The sequence below is a fragment of the Vipera ursinii genome (assembly GCF_947247035.1).
Source record: "Vipera ursinii genome assembly, chromosome: 1".
NCBI lineage: Eukaryota > Metazoa > Chordata > Lepidosauria > Squamata > Viperidae > Vipera > Vipera ursinii.
This window is the reverse complement of record NC_139512.1, coordinates 72456163-72469267: the sequence shown is the minus strand read 5'-3', so window position 1 is coordinate 72469267 and position 13105 is coordinate 72456163. Positions and strand designations below refer to the sequence as shown.

At 40.1% G+C, this 13105-nt stretch overlaps 1 protein-coding gene across 1 annotated transcript in view; it reads left to right on the top strand.

Moving 5' to 3' along the window:
* RAD51B (RAD51 paralog B) overlaps positions 1-13105 on the top strand; it is a 370273-nt gene that overhangs the window by 146687 nt on the left and 210481 nt on the right. Inside the window, exon 9 of the mRNA XM_083348506.1 lies at positions 12115-12233. Within this exon, the coding sequence (XP_083204632.1) occupies positions 12115-12233 (119 nt within the window). The remainder of the gene's footprint in view (positions 1-12114; positions 12234-13105) is intronic.

Sequence of the window (13105 nt, the reverse complement as noted above, 5' to 3'; positions counted from 1 at the left end):
CTGAGGGAAAAGGGAGAGGTTTCCAACCTGAGCCATGCTGGCTCAGGAATTCTGGGAGTCGAAGTCCACGAGTCATAGGAGAGCCAAGGTTGCCTACCCCTGGTTTAGAGCATATGGATCAAAAACATTCTCAACAAAGTATTTTGCTGGTTAACAGACCTTCCTCTATAACAGTGAACAAGGCCTGAGAGAAAGGTTTTGAGCCTCAAACATTGCTGCTATTCTCATGACAGAAATGCTTTCAGAGATCTTGTCCTGGCTTTTTATTTGATCACATCAGTTTACTTTTGCACCCCTCTCCCTCCCTCACCTACACAAACATGTACACATCAGGATGAAAGAAAAGATGTTTGCAGGGTACCTTCTGCTTCCCCCATTGTTTGCATAATTTTAAAGCAATTAAACACTTCTGCCAAATTTCTTTTCAAGTGCACTGGGTAAGAATAAGAACCAAGTCTTTCTCATGGAAACAAAACAAGAACCTTTCCCCAAGCAATACAGATTTTCTTTTCTTGCTTGCCCCTCTTAGACTTTGCTCCCTGAAGTGCTAATTCTATGTTTGCGTCCATGAAACCCATAGTAGAATAAAGCAAATGTCATGTTTATTTTCGCTTCTAATCAGAATGCAGGATTCTTTCCAGACAGGCCTATACAGGCAGGCAGGCAGGTGCTGGTTGAAAAGGGTGGTGGTGGAGGGGTCTGAATCAGGTAGAGCAATTTGGTCCATTGGCCAGCACCTAATTGTACTGGCCCAATGGCCTGCTCCAGCTTTCTTTAAATATATCTGTTACTGATAGATAAAGAAATGCTTGTAGTGCTTTCTTTAGTTTTACTTTTGATTATCATCATTCTGCGAAAGAAAACCTTATTTACAAGTACCTTCCATCACTGGAAGAAAACAGCAGTATCTCTAACGTAGTGGCACAAAACACTTGTTAGTGCAGTGATTCCCCTGTCTGTAATTAAACCCCCCCCCATTCCTTTGCTTGGGGGCAGAGAGGCCAGCTTACCCACTAGAATGTGGTCTCAGTTCAACCTGAGTGTGGGAACTGCAGTTCTGACTTTTAAAACTTTAAATCCCCCTGGCTTGTCTCTCTCTCTCTCTCTCTCTCTCTCACACACACACACACACACAACACCAACCCCCCCAGCATTATCACCAGAGGGCTATGTCTGAAATATTTCTCATAAGCTGAAGGGAGCTTATGATTAAAGGGAGCAGATTTCAATGAGCACGGCAAGTTCTGATCTGTCCTTTTTTTCACCTCGACTGAGGGCAGAGAGCAGCAGCTTGAAGTTGACCTCTGAAAGAAGCTTGCTCTGAAAAGGAAGATGTGAAAGGCTGGAAATGCTCTTTCTAATGCTTGCCTCTGGAGCCAGGAAAAGGCAGCTGTTTCTGGCCTTTCTATTTTTTCCCCCCTGATAGCTGAAAGCTGGGCTTGTTGCCATATCTGTTTGTCTGTCTGAGTCTCCTTGTTTTCCTCAGAAAGCTGCAGAGACCAGTTGCCCGTAGCGGGTTGCTGGGAACTGAGGTTGTTCCTTGTGTCGTCTTAACTCTCCATGCCAGAACGTTCATGCTTGAATAGGAAACAGCAAGATCTGTCAATATAGGCCTTTTCTTCAGAGCTTTGAGTCTGCATTCTCCACGGCCATCTGTTCCCTTTCACCCTTTTGGACAATGTTGCTATTTGAAAAGTCTCTTCCTCCCAGCTCCCACCCCCTCCGTCCCATTTCTATTGCAAAACTAACCACAAAAAACTTTCTGTGAAATGCTTTGCTCTCCAATGCCTTATCTATCTCTTTTTCCAAATGTTACAAAAATGCCATCTTCTTTCTTCCTTTTTTTAAGATGAATGACTGAAAAAAAAATGAATATATTACAGAAGAGATGAGATCAGGCCTTTTTTTTTAAAAAAAAATGGCTCTACTATTTGCAGTAATGGTTTGTAATATTGCTATATATATAGTGTGCTTGCTATTATGGGCATGGATTAGGGCACTACCTTTTTCCATTATACTTTCAGTGTTAGCTGCCCGTAGGAGAAGGCAATAAGGTGATCGCCACCCTCTGACCAGTTTCTGCAAAGATGCTATACAGCTAGAGCTAATTGTGAATCATTGTCAATGTGAACCATTGGATTCACATGCCACAATGATTGTTTGCTTTTCAAACCATAACATTGTATATCTTCATGTTTTTCATGAATTTGCCATAATTTCCTTTAATTTAAAAACCGAGGGAGCAGTTTCTGATGTCAGTTTTCTTTTATTATAATAATAAGTTGGAAGGGACCTTGGAGGTCATCTAGTCCAACCCCCTGCTCAGGCAGGAAACCCTATACCATTTCAGGCAAATGGCTGTCCAGTCTCTTCTTAAAAACTTCCAGTGTTGGAGCATTCACCACTTCTGGAGGCAGGTTGTTCCACTGGTTAATTGTTCTAACTGTCAGGAAGTTTCTCCTTAGTTCTAGGTTGCTTCTCTCCTTGACTAGTTTCCATCCGTTGCTTCTTGTCCTGCTTTCGGGTGCTTTGGAGAATAGCTTGACTCCCTCTTCTTTGTGGCAGCCCCTGAGATATTGGAAAACTGCTATCATGTCACCCCTCACCCTTCTCTTCGTTAAACTACACATACCCAATTCCAGCAACCGTTCCCTATATGTTTTAGCCTCCAGTCCCCCAATCATCTTTGTTGGTCTTCTCTGTACCCTTTCTAGAGTCTTGACATCTTTTTTACATCGTGGTGACCAAAACTGGATGCAGTATTCCAGGTGTGGCCTTACCAAGGCACTGTAAAGTGGTATTAGTACCTCACTTGATCTTTATTCTATCCCTCTGTTAATGCAGCCTAGCACTGTGTTGGCTTTTTTGGCAACTGCAGCACACTGCTGGCTCATATTGAAGTGATTGTCTACTAGGACTTCGAGATCCCTCTCACAGTTACTACTATTGAGCATGGTACCACCTATACTATACCTGTGCATTTGATTTTTCCTGCCTAAATGTAGAACCTTACTTTTTTCACCATTGAATTTCATTTTGTTAGATAGTGCCCAGTGTTCGAGTCTGTCCAGATCCTCCTGTATTTTAAGCCTATCTTCTGGAGTATTGGCTATTCCTGCCAGCTTGGTGTCGTCTGCAAATTTGATGAGTTCCCCATCTATCCCCTCATCCAAATCGTTGATGAAGATATTGAAGAGCACTGGGCCCAGAACAGAGCCCTGGGGCACCCCACTACACACTTCCTTCCATGTAGATGCGGTTCCATTGAGGACCTGAACTAGACCCGAGATTTTGTATTTTATATCAGAGAAGCCGCAAGATTCTTGCTTTGTCACAAGTTTGACCTCTCATAGTCATTTCCGTGTGCTTCCACCCTTCTCACATCATTCTTTTACCTCTGCATATAATTCATTTATTTATTTATTTTATTCAAGTTTTAGGGCCTCCCATTTCAAACCAGTGACTCTGGGTGGCACACAATTAAAAAGAAAACAAATTAATTAAAACATGATACAAAAAGAAATTAAATACAAATAGCAGCCAAGAGATATTATGCTAGCAGCAGTAGCAATAGCACTTAGGCTGATATACCCCTTCATAGTGCTTTACAGCTCTTTGTAAGCGAGTCAGCATATTGCCCCCAACAATCTGGGTCCTCATTTTACCGACCGTGGAAGGGTGGAAGGCTGAGTCAACCTTGAGCTTGTGAGAATCGAATTGCCGAACTGCAGGCAATCTGCAGTCAGCAGAAGTAGCCTGCAGTACTGCATTCTAACCACCGCACCACCGCAGCTCTTTAGTTGCAGCATAAGCAGGAAATGGGACCATTCATATACTTCGGACTCCACACTGGGGGGCGGGGGAGGGACAGATTTGCAAGGCCTTCTGAAAGACCAGCAGGGTTGAGGCCATTCTAATCTCAGGAGACAGGATATTCTAGAGGGGAGATGCTCTGCCACCTCCTGGTCCCTGCCAGCCAATATTCCTTGGCTCATGGGACCTTGTACAATGCCTACATTGGATGAATAGAAATAACTGGAAAGAAAACGGTCCTCAAGTAATCTAGCCCAAGCCGTGAAGAGCTTTAAATGTGACAACCAATTCATTTGCATCCAGACACACACTGGCAACCTATGCAGCCCTTGAGAAATAGTGCTACATGTGCTGAATAGCCAATACAATTTACATCTTATGCATTTGCATTCTGTACCAGCTGAAGCTTCCAAATGCTCTTCAAGGCAGCCCCACAGTGAGCATGTTTCAGTAATCCATATGGGAGGTCAGGACAGTGACCAGAGCTTCCCAGTCCAGGAATGAGCACACAACTCAAAAGTGTGCAAAGGCCTTCTTCGCCGTGGCTACCACTTGGTATTCCAGCAGGAGCCATGAGTTCAAGAGCTCTTCCAAGTCCATCTGAGGCACTAACATTGCATTCTGGACCACAGGTGGGGAAAAACTGGTAGTGGAAGGCCCAAAGTCATCAATCTTGCTTTGGTTGAGTCAAAGCTCATTGCGACTCATCCAGGTCCCCTACAGTCTCTTGAGACAGCATATCCACAGTATCACTCAGGCAGCCTGGAGTGGAGTTATAAAGCCCAAACATAACAGTCACCTCGCCTAGTAACCTCATACAGATGTAAAATAAAAGGGGAGAGAGAACTGAGCACTGTGGCACCTCACAAAGCAAGGATGTGGGCTGGATCTCTCCCTTCTATCAACACTGACTGGAACTGGTTCCAGAGGAAGAACAAACAACACCACACCATGCCGTCCACCCCAACTTCTAAATCTAATCCAGAAGGATACCATGATCGATGGTATCAAAGGCCACTGAGATGTCAGAAAGAGCAAGGATGGAAGCACTCCTCCCAACATCCCAAGAAAACAGCATTGGAGATAGCCAGAGAGTAATTGTACCCTGTGCCTTTTGTTGGAATCTTTTGAGATTTGACTAGTTGATCAACGTGGCTGGTCTCATAGGAGGCAGAGAAGTATAGGTCATTTTCTATAGAGTGAAAAAAATTCTCATAATTCATAGTCTACTCATGGAAAACCTACAACCATTTTTTTCCCTTATGGTAGTATTCTGCTCTGGGTTTATAGAATGTAAGACAAGTAGTTGCAGGATGACATGTGGTTACTTGAATCAAGCAATTACCATTACCATTCTCTTCAGTTTTTGTAATGTCTATTAAAATGGCCACCCCAGTGATGGATTGCCCAGCTTCTTGCCATGCAGTGCTTTATATCTAGAGAGCTATGTTTTTTTTTAAAAAAATATTGATCTTTATTAGCTGACACTCCAGGCCTTACGTTCTGGGCCTTTATCCCAAAGGTACTTTTTCAAAGGCAACTGGACTTTCTTGTTTTTCTTTAAAGACATTTTGCTTCTCATCCAAGAAGCTTCTTCAGCTCTGACTGGATGGTGAGGAATGGAAGGATTCACTATCCAGTCAGAGCTGAAGAAGCTTCTTGGATGAGAAGCGAAACGTCTTCAAAGAAAAACTCTCAGTTGCCTCATGAAAAAGCCCCTTTGGGACAATCATGACCTGGATGACTGAGAATCTCCATAGATATTCTGGACCTTTAGATTTCCAAACCTCAGGAAGAAACTTCCTGACAGTTAGAACAATTAACCAGTGGAACAACCTGCCTCCAGAAGTGGTGAATGCTCCAACACTGGAAGTTTTTAAGAAGAGACTGGACAGCCATTTGTCTGAAAGGGTATAGGGTTTCCTGCCTGAGCAGGGGGTTGGACTAGATGACCTCCAAGGTCCCTTCCAACTTATTATTATTAGAATTGCAATTCTGAGCAGTAATACTTGTGTATTTAACAATTTTAAGTAATGCTTATGCATTTTTATTTTGTAGCTAATAAGCTGATATAAAATTCTTATATGTTTACTAAAATATGTTTCTGCTGAATTAAAAATCAAAATTGGCTTGTAAGAATAAGTACCCAGTAATTAATATATCAGTAATGTTTTAGACTAAATATTTTATTTAGCTATTCAGCCATTATAATTCAAAAAGAAATGTACTTACAGCAGTTCTGATACGGTGAGTGTTTTACAAGAACTCATTTTTTCAAATCTAACTCTGAGCAGATGTTGCACTAAACTGTAGTTAATCACTATTACTGGACTTAATTAACAAACTTTGCAGAATCTTACCTGAAGCTTACTCTTTTAACTATTGCAACTTTATTGAATGTCATAGGTTTCTCATAACATTAGTAACTGTTAAGGTTAGTAATTATATCCTAACATAATGCAATGGCTTGGATACAGTATTTCCATACTGTAATTGGGCAAGAGCACCAACTTTTTCTGCAATTTGTTATTGGAAATTAAGTGTGTCAATTAAAGTTCTTCAATTTCAAATTACTCTCCATTGGACCAGAAATGTTTACAATTTATGACTATAGCTATGAACCATATACAGCTTCATGGCTTTGTGATTTTTCTCTAGGTAGATGACTGGTGGAAGCTAATTGCTTGGGAATTAATTCACCCTGGATCTTTGTATCATTTTCACTTTCTGCATAGATCTTGAAAAGTTACATTTACTCCCAACCCAGTCTGTTATGATCACCGTAATTGTCTTGAATTTAATAGTCAGGTGTTTCTGTTTCTAGAAGTTATTTTAAATGGGTAGAATAGTATGTTTCTGTTATGTCTCTCAAACGCAGAAACTATTGATGACATGTTGATGACAAAGCAGTTGTGCAGAATACGTGTGAGAGATTTCTTCAGTGTTTGTTTTTAACATAAGCCACCAAGAGGCCTTGAGAGTACATTGGCGGCTGTATACATTTTCTTCAATCAATCAATCAATAATAAACTTCCTATAGTCAATTTCTCCTTGGAGCACACATTCCTTCACTAGCACAAAATTTCCAAGATGCTTTGTTGTTGTTGTTATTGTTGTTGTTTTCTGGACATTTCCATTCTTTGCTTAATTCCCATCTTGGTTTCTAACAAAGGATGCACCTTTACTAGAATGGAAAATTTATTGTAAGGACACTCCATCTAGGAATTTGGCTAAGCCCTCCATCTCCTTCATTAAATAGAATGGTAACTTCAAAAATATGATTAGATCCTCACAGGTATTGTTGTCGTAGTAGATTTCTGTGCAGCTTTTATTACTTTACAAGTCACTCAAAATGGTGAACATACCTAATATGCTTTCCTTCTCCTATTTCCCCACAATAAATAACCTTGTTGTTCACTTCTAAGGGAAGCCCAGAATGCCCAGTATCCTGGTTTCTAGGCCAGCACCTTACCTCTACACAAAATATTCTCCAACAAATGAGATTTATAAGGCTTCTGTAAGCATCAGCACACATGTTCTTTTGAGTTTATAAGAAAGACAAATATGTTTCAGTGTAGGCAGCTTTGGGCAGGTGCATCCTCAAGAAAATAGTTACAGTGACCTTATCTGATACTGTTTTGTTTTCCAAAATAGACACTTTGATATACAGGCCTTCTGCCTGTGCCATAAATAAAGGAGCAATGTTTAGCTTACTGCATTATCTCACATTTCCGTGTGTCCTTCCCTCTGTCTTACTTTTATAGTTCATCTCATAATCAGCTGCACAATCATTTCATGAATTTCAACTGAGAAATAATTTGTTCTTCAAACCCAGTTCAGAATTCAAGATTGAAACATGTCTGCTAGTTCTAAAGGGGTGCAGATGGGATAATTTCTAAGAACAATAATGAATTCACAATAATGAATTTTCCATTTTTCCTTATAAGACAAAGTAGTTTTACACAACACAGTAATAGAATCTGTGTTTTATATACATGAAATCAATAGTTTGGTATAACTATTGCTTAAGGTTTTAGATTTCTGTTAATTTCTGTCACTAAACACCTAGGAAAAGATATATTCTCTCCCATGTGAGAGAAGGACAGATGCCTTTTTTAAGATGGTGCCTTTCAGCTTCTGCTGTGAGTCATGGCTGGCTGACGACCATTGGGTAGAACAGAAGACTGATGAGTAGACCAGTTTGGAGCATGAGAGAAGGGAGATCATCCACAAGTGCTCCAAATGGCAGCTCCTCACAAGGAGACCTTAAAAGAGTGGTCTCCCATGAGATTGAGTCAAGGGAGACATCTTTGCTCTCAGTAGCGGTGGTGCCTTTAATAAAGACACTCAGCTAGCCACATCATATTGTAATCACATTTGGAGATGTTGAATGCAACCACTTTAGGGATATTAGCACCTCAAAATGGTGAGTTTTTAGCGAACTTCACCAATGTAGCCATCGTGACTGATTCTCGGAGACTGTCTGGACACGTTCATGCAGTTTTCTTGTTAAGGTTTTTCAGAAATTACCAAACTAAAGCTATAACATGGGGCACTACATGGGGCTACCTTTGAAAAGTAGCTAGAAGCTCCAGCTGGTAGAGAATGCAGACAATTTTGGGTGCCCAAAGAATGGCACATGTAACACCTTTGGTCTGCAAACTGCATTGGGTGCCAGTTTACTTCTGAGTCCAATTCATGGTGCTGGTTATGACCTGTAAAGCCCTAGGGCCAGGCTACATACAGAACCATCTTCATTCCATTACTCATCTCACCCAATCAGGCAGGGAAGGTATGTTGCAGACCCTGACAGTTAAAGAATTCTAACTGACGGGGTCCAGGAAGAGAGCCTTCTCTGCCATTGCCCCCACCCTGTGGGACATTCTCCGTACCAGAGGTGAAGCAGGACCGCACTATCCTAGTTTTCCAGAAAGGAAAACATGGCTCTGCAACCTTGTTTGGGAAGCACAGAGGAGCACATAGGCTGGTCAGCTGGACAGCGTTCCGAAAGTCCTCCCTTTGCTTTTTAACTAATTTTTAGCAGTGTTTTAAATCCATTCTTGCTTCTTTAAAATTTTTACTTTTATATACTGTTTTTATGTTTTAATATTTTATTGTAAACTGCCCAGAGGTAAAGAGAGAGGGAGAGAAGGAGAGAAGGAGAGAGGGAGAGAGGGAGGGAGGGAGGGAGGGAGGGAGGGAGGGAGAGAGAGAGAGAGAGAGAGAGAGAGAGAGAGAGAGAGAGAGAGAGAGAGAGAGAGAGAGAGAGAAGAATCTACTAGATACAATATATCCTAAGGCAAAGGTAGGCAACCTTGGCTCTTTTATGACTCGTGGACTTCAACTCTCAGTAATTCCGGGAGTTGAAGTCTACAAGTCATAAAAGAGCCAAGGTTGCCTACTGCTGTCCTAAGGGATTCTAGGGTGTGGCTATCCTGAACCTCATCTTTACTACCCACCCAGCTTTGAACTGCGCAGTCTCTTAATTTGGGCCTTTCTCCAAAAAGGTTTACTGTCTCCTGCTAGGAAAGGTCTGTGTTGCCAAAATTCTTGTCCACTGATTTTCCATGTGCACATTCCATTTTAGTCACCCAGCTAGCTTTGTGCCTAAGGGAGGACTAGAACTCAGAACCTCTAGGTTGCTAACCTAGTGTCTTAACCACTTCACCAAACTGGCTCTCTTTAGCATTTTATAGGATTGTAACACTGCAATTTATAATGGCTATCATAGGGCAGTTAGCACTGAATTATCATCTTAGTACGGTAAATTAAAACAAACAATAAATCTGAGGGGGGGTTGGGGTTTTTTGCCCTTTCCTAGGGCACTATGACCTTTATCTATTAATAAGAAAATATTGTTAGTGAAGTTGAATATATGGCAGGAAAATGGATTTGCTTGAGCATCCTAACCTGTTCTCTTATTCTGATTGTGTAATGATTGTTATTAAAACCATGAAAGAAGATTGATGGTCTGATAACAATTCATTTTACACTTGACAAAGTAACTTAAGCAGCATATTTTAGCTGCCTCTTTCCTTGCCTTTTGCAATATTCTGCCACCGAGACATCCATTGTGTTCTAGCATTCAACAGTGGAAGATGGAGAAGACCAATACCAATCTGTCAACTACTGAAGAATTGCTCTGTTTCCTCCATAGCTCACACTGGGCTTGGCTCTGTTTCACTTGACATGAAGGACTGAAGAAAGTTTCTAGCATTTCTTCTATAAATAGAACATAAAGATTCATTTTCCTACTGCCCTGTAAAAGGGAAGTTGGTCTATTCTAAAATAATTTGCACTTAAACATATGCATAAGGAATTCTACGTGTGAGGGCTTATCTAAATACAGGTCATAAAAATAATCTGTCAAGCAGTTGCCCATGCTGGTACTATTATAGCCTGGTACAACAAGGTTTTACCACTCAGACATGGGGGCAAAGTAATTATTTTCTTTGTAATCATTGTGTCCTTGAACCTAGTTCTGTCTGCTAAAGGGTACCTGTTGACATCATTGGGTGTGTAGTGGAATGTGTTATTGAATTAAGAGTAATAACCTACTTCCTCTATTTCTATGCTGTAAATTAATGATTTTCTAATGATTTTGTGGTTAGTTTACAATTTCTATATGAGAGATGATAAACAGTGCAATAATAAGAGCTATAGAAAGTTTGTCATAAGTTGAAAAATAGCCCCTTGATTTTCTGATGAGGCAAACTATACTTTACATCTGACCAATTTATTATGCCTATTCCAGGGGTAGGCAACCTTGGCTCTTTTATGACTCATGGACTTCAACTCCCAGAATTCCTGAGTCAGCTGACCTTAAAATGTAAGATGTTCCGAGTAGTGCAGTTTTTTGTAGCTTTGCTGGAGTTATTGCAGGAAGCTGCAATTTCTTGATGTATTTTGCAAAGTTTTTGGACATAGTTCCCAGTGCCCCGATGACAATGGGTATCACTGTTACACGTTTCATCCATAATCGCGCAGTTTCGATGGCCAGGTTGCGGTATTTCGTAATTTTTTCCAGTTCTTTTTCTTCGACTCTGGCATCTCCTGGTCCAGCGATATCAATCAACTGTACGCTTCGGTTCTCTATGACTGCGATATCTGGTGTGTTGTGTTCCAAATGGCGATCTGTCTGTATCCGGAAGTCCCACAAGATATTCACCCTCTCATTCTTGACACCTTTTTCCACCCTATGTTCCCATGACTTTTTGGACACAGACAAGTCGTATTTTTTACACAATGCCCAGTTGATGATGATGATGATTTAATTGTTTAATTATTAAATCATTTGTTTACTGAGCAGAACTTTGTTTATTGGGCAAAATCATGCTAATTGCAAACAATTGGTGTTGGGCTACTAGTTCATAACTTGACAGGTTATCATTTGAATGCTAAAGTGGAATAGCAAACCAGGTTGGTGTAGTTATCAAAGGCACCAAGCTAGAAACTGGAAGACTTTTGAGCCTGATGAAGTCATCAGGAGTCAAGACTGACTTGAAGGCAAAAAATGATGAAAAAAAGGAATGGAATAGAATAGAAGAAATACCTAATGTGGAATTTTTCAACTTAAGTTAATGACAAAACAATTGCCTAAAGCTTTTCTCATAGTTTTAGACAATAAATATGTCATAAATTTAAGTACTAAAAGCAGAAACTTCATGTTTTCTTAGGATCATTTCAACTCCATTTTTAGCCATAGAAATTCACTTACTGACTTTGTGTGAGTTACTGTCTCTTAGACTAAGCTATTCCAGAGGGCTGCTGCTATGGGTATAAAATGAAGAGTGCTCCTCATGAGAGTTGTCTTGCACTTATGGAAGGAATCCTGGTATAAATCTAACAAAATAAATATAAATAACTCCAGATAGGACATAAAATTTCTTCACTGCAGAGGAATGGATTAGCCATGATAAATGCAAGGGGAAAATATTATTTGTTTCTGGGTACAATATAATAATCATAGATCTTATTATATTTGAGCCAGCTCTCTTTCAGACTTATTTGCAATGTTACCAAAAAGTTTGAAATTTGTTCTCACATATATTACTGTCTTCTGTATTTTAGTGGAACACATGGATGCAAGTTTCTTCTTTCTGGTGTGATATGAAAATTGTGATAATCCTTTAAAATATTGTTATAGATAATATTAGCAGCTGTCTATAACAAACATAGTTATATTGTGTATCACCTTTTTTAGTTCATTGTGAACTTTATTTTTTACTCTTAAATTTAAACTATAAATTTAACTTCCGTTTCAAAAACATAACATTAATATTTGTATCTTTTTTATTCTAGGATCTTCTAGAAATGGAGATGGGGATTCTGGCTACGTGACTGCGGCATTGGGGAACACATGGAGTCATTGCGTCAATACAAGACTCATTTTACAGTATTTCGATTCAAAGACAAGACAGGTGAGGAACCAAAGGAGGCATATTATTTCTACAGTCAAATCTCATGAACTGTGTGGTAAAATTGGTCTGTTTTGCTGAAAGAAATTACTCTAGTTTGTAATTTGCATTTGGAAGGTGGAAGCAGGGAGGTTTCCCAAATCAAAAATTCTTGTCTATTATATCTACTTTCCCTCCCGGAGTGAAATTGTTGCTGGAACATTAACTTCAGAACTAAACATTAGGCAAAATATTTTGGGTTAAACCAAAACATGTATGTCCTAAAGGTGCTTTTTCATGAGGCAATTGGACTTTCTTTTTTCTCTTTGAAGACATTTCACTTCTCATCCAAGATGCTTCTTCAGCTCTGACTGGATGATAGGGAATGGAAGGATCCATTCAGAGCTGAAGAAGCTTCTTGAATGAGAAGCGAAACGTCTTCAAAGAGAAAAAAGTAAGTCCAGTTGCCTCACAAAAAAGCACCTTTGGGACAGCTTTGACCTGGATATATGTCTTAAGTACTGAAGAGGAAAAAGAGGTAGAGAAAAACTATGGGCCTCTGTATTTATGCCCCCATCCTGTGGTTGTGCAGTTCCTCACTCTTTACAAGTTAAGATATAACTTCTGAATGAAGAACTTTTTCTATTGAGGGACGCCACCAATGTGATTAAACCCTGATTTCTAGGGTTCCAAGCTGGGCAGAGAGCTGAGAGATGCAGAAAGGACCGGGAGAAGTCGCAAAATCTGAACACGCTGCATTCATGTTGCCTTTTCATTCAAGTAATATAACAATCAGAAAATTGTCCCTTATTGTCCCGCGCATTATAGCCTAGCAATTTTCCACTCTAGGTAAATATTGAGCCCTGTTAAAGCAAGCAACAAATTCCCTGGTGTAC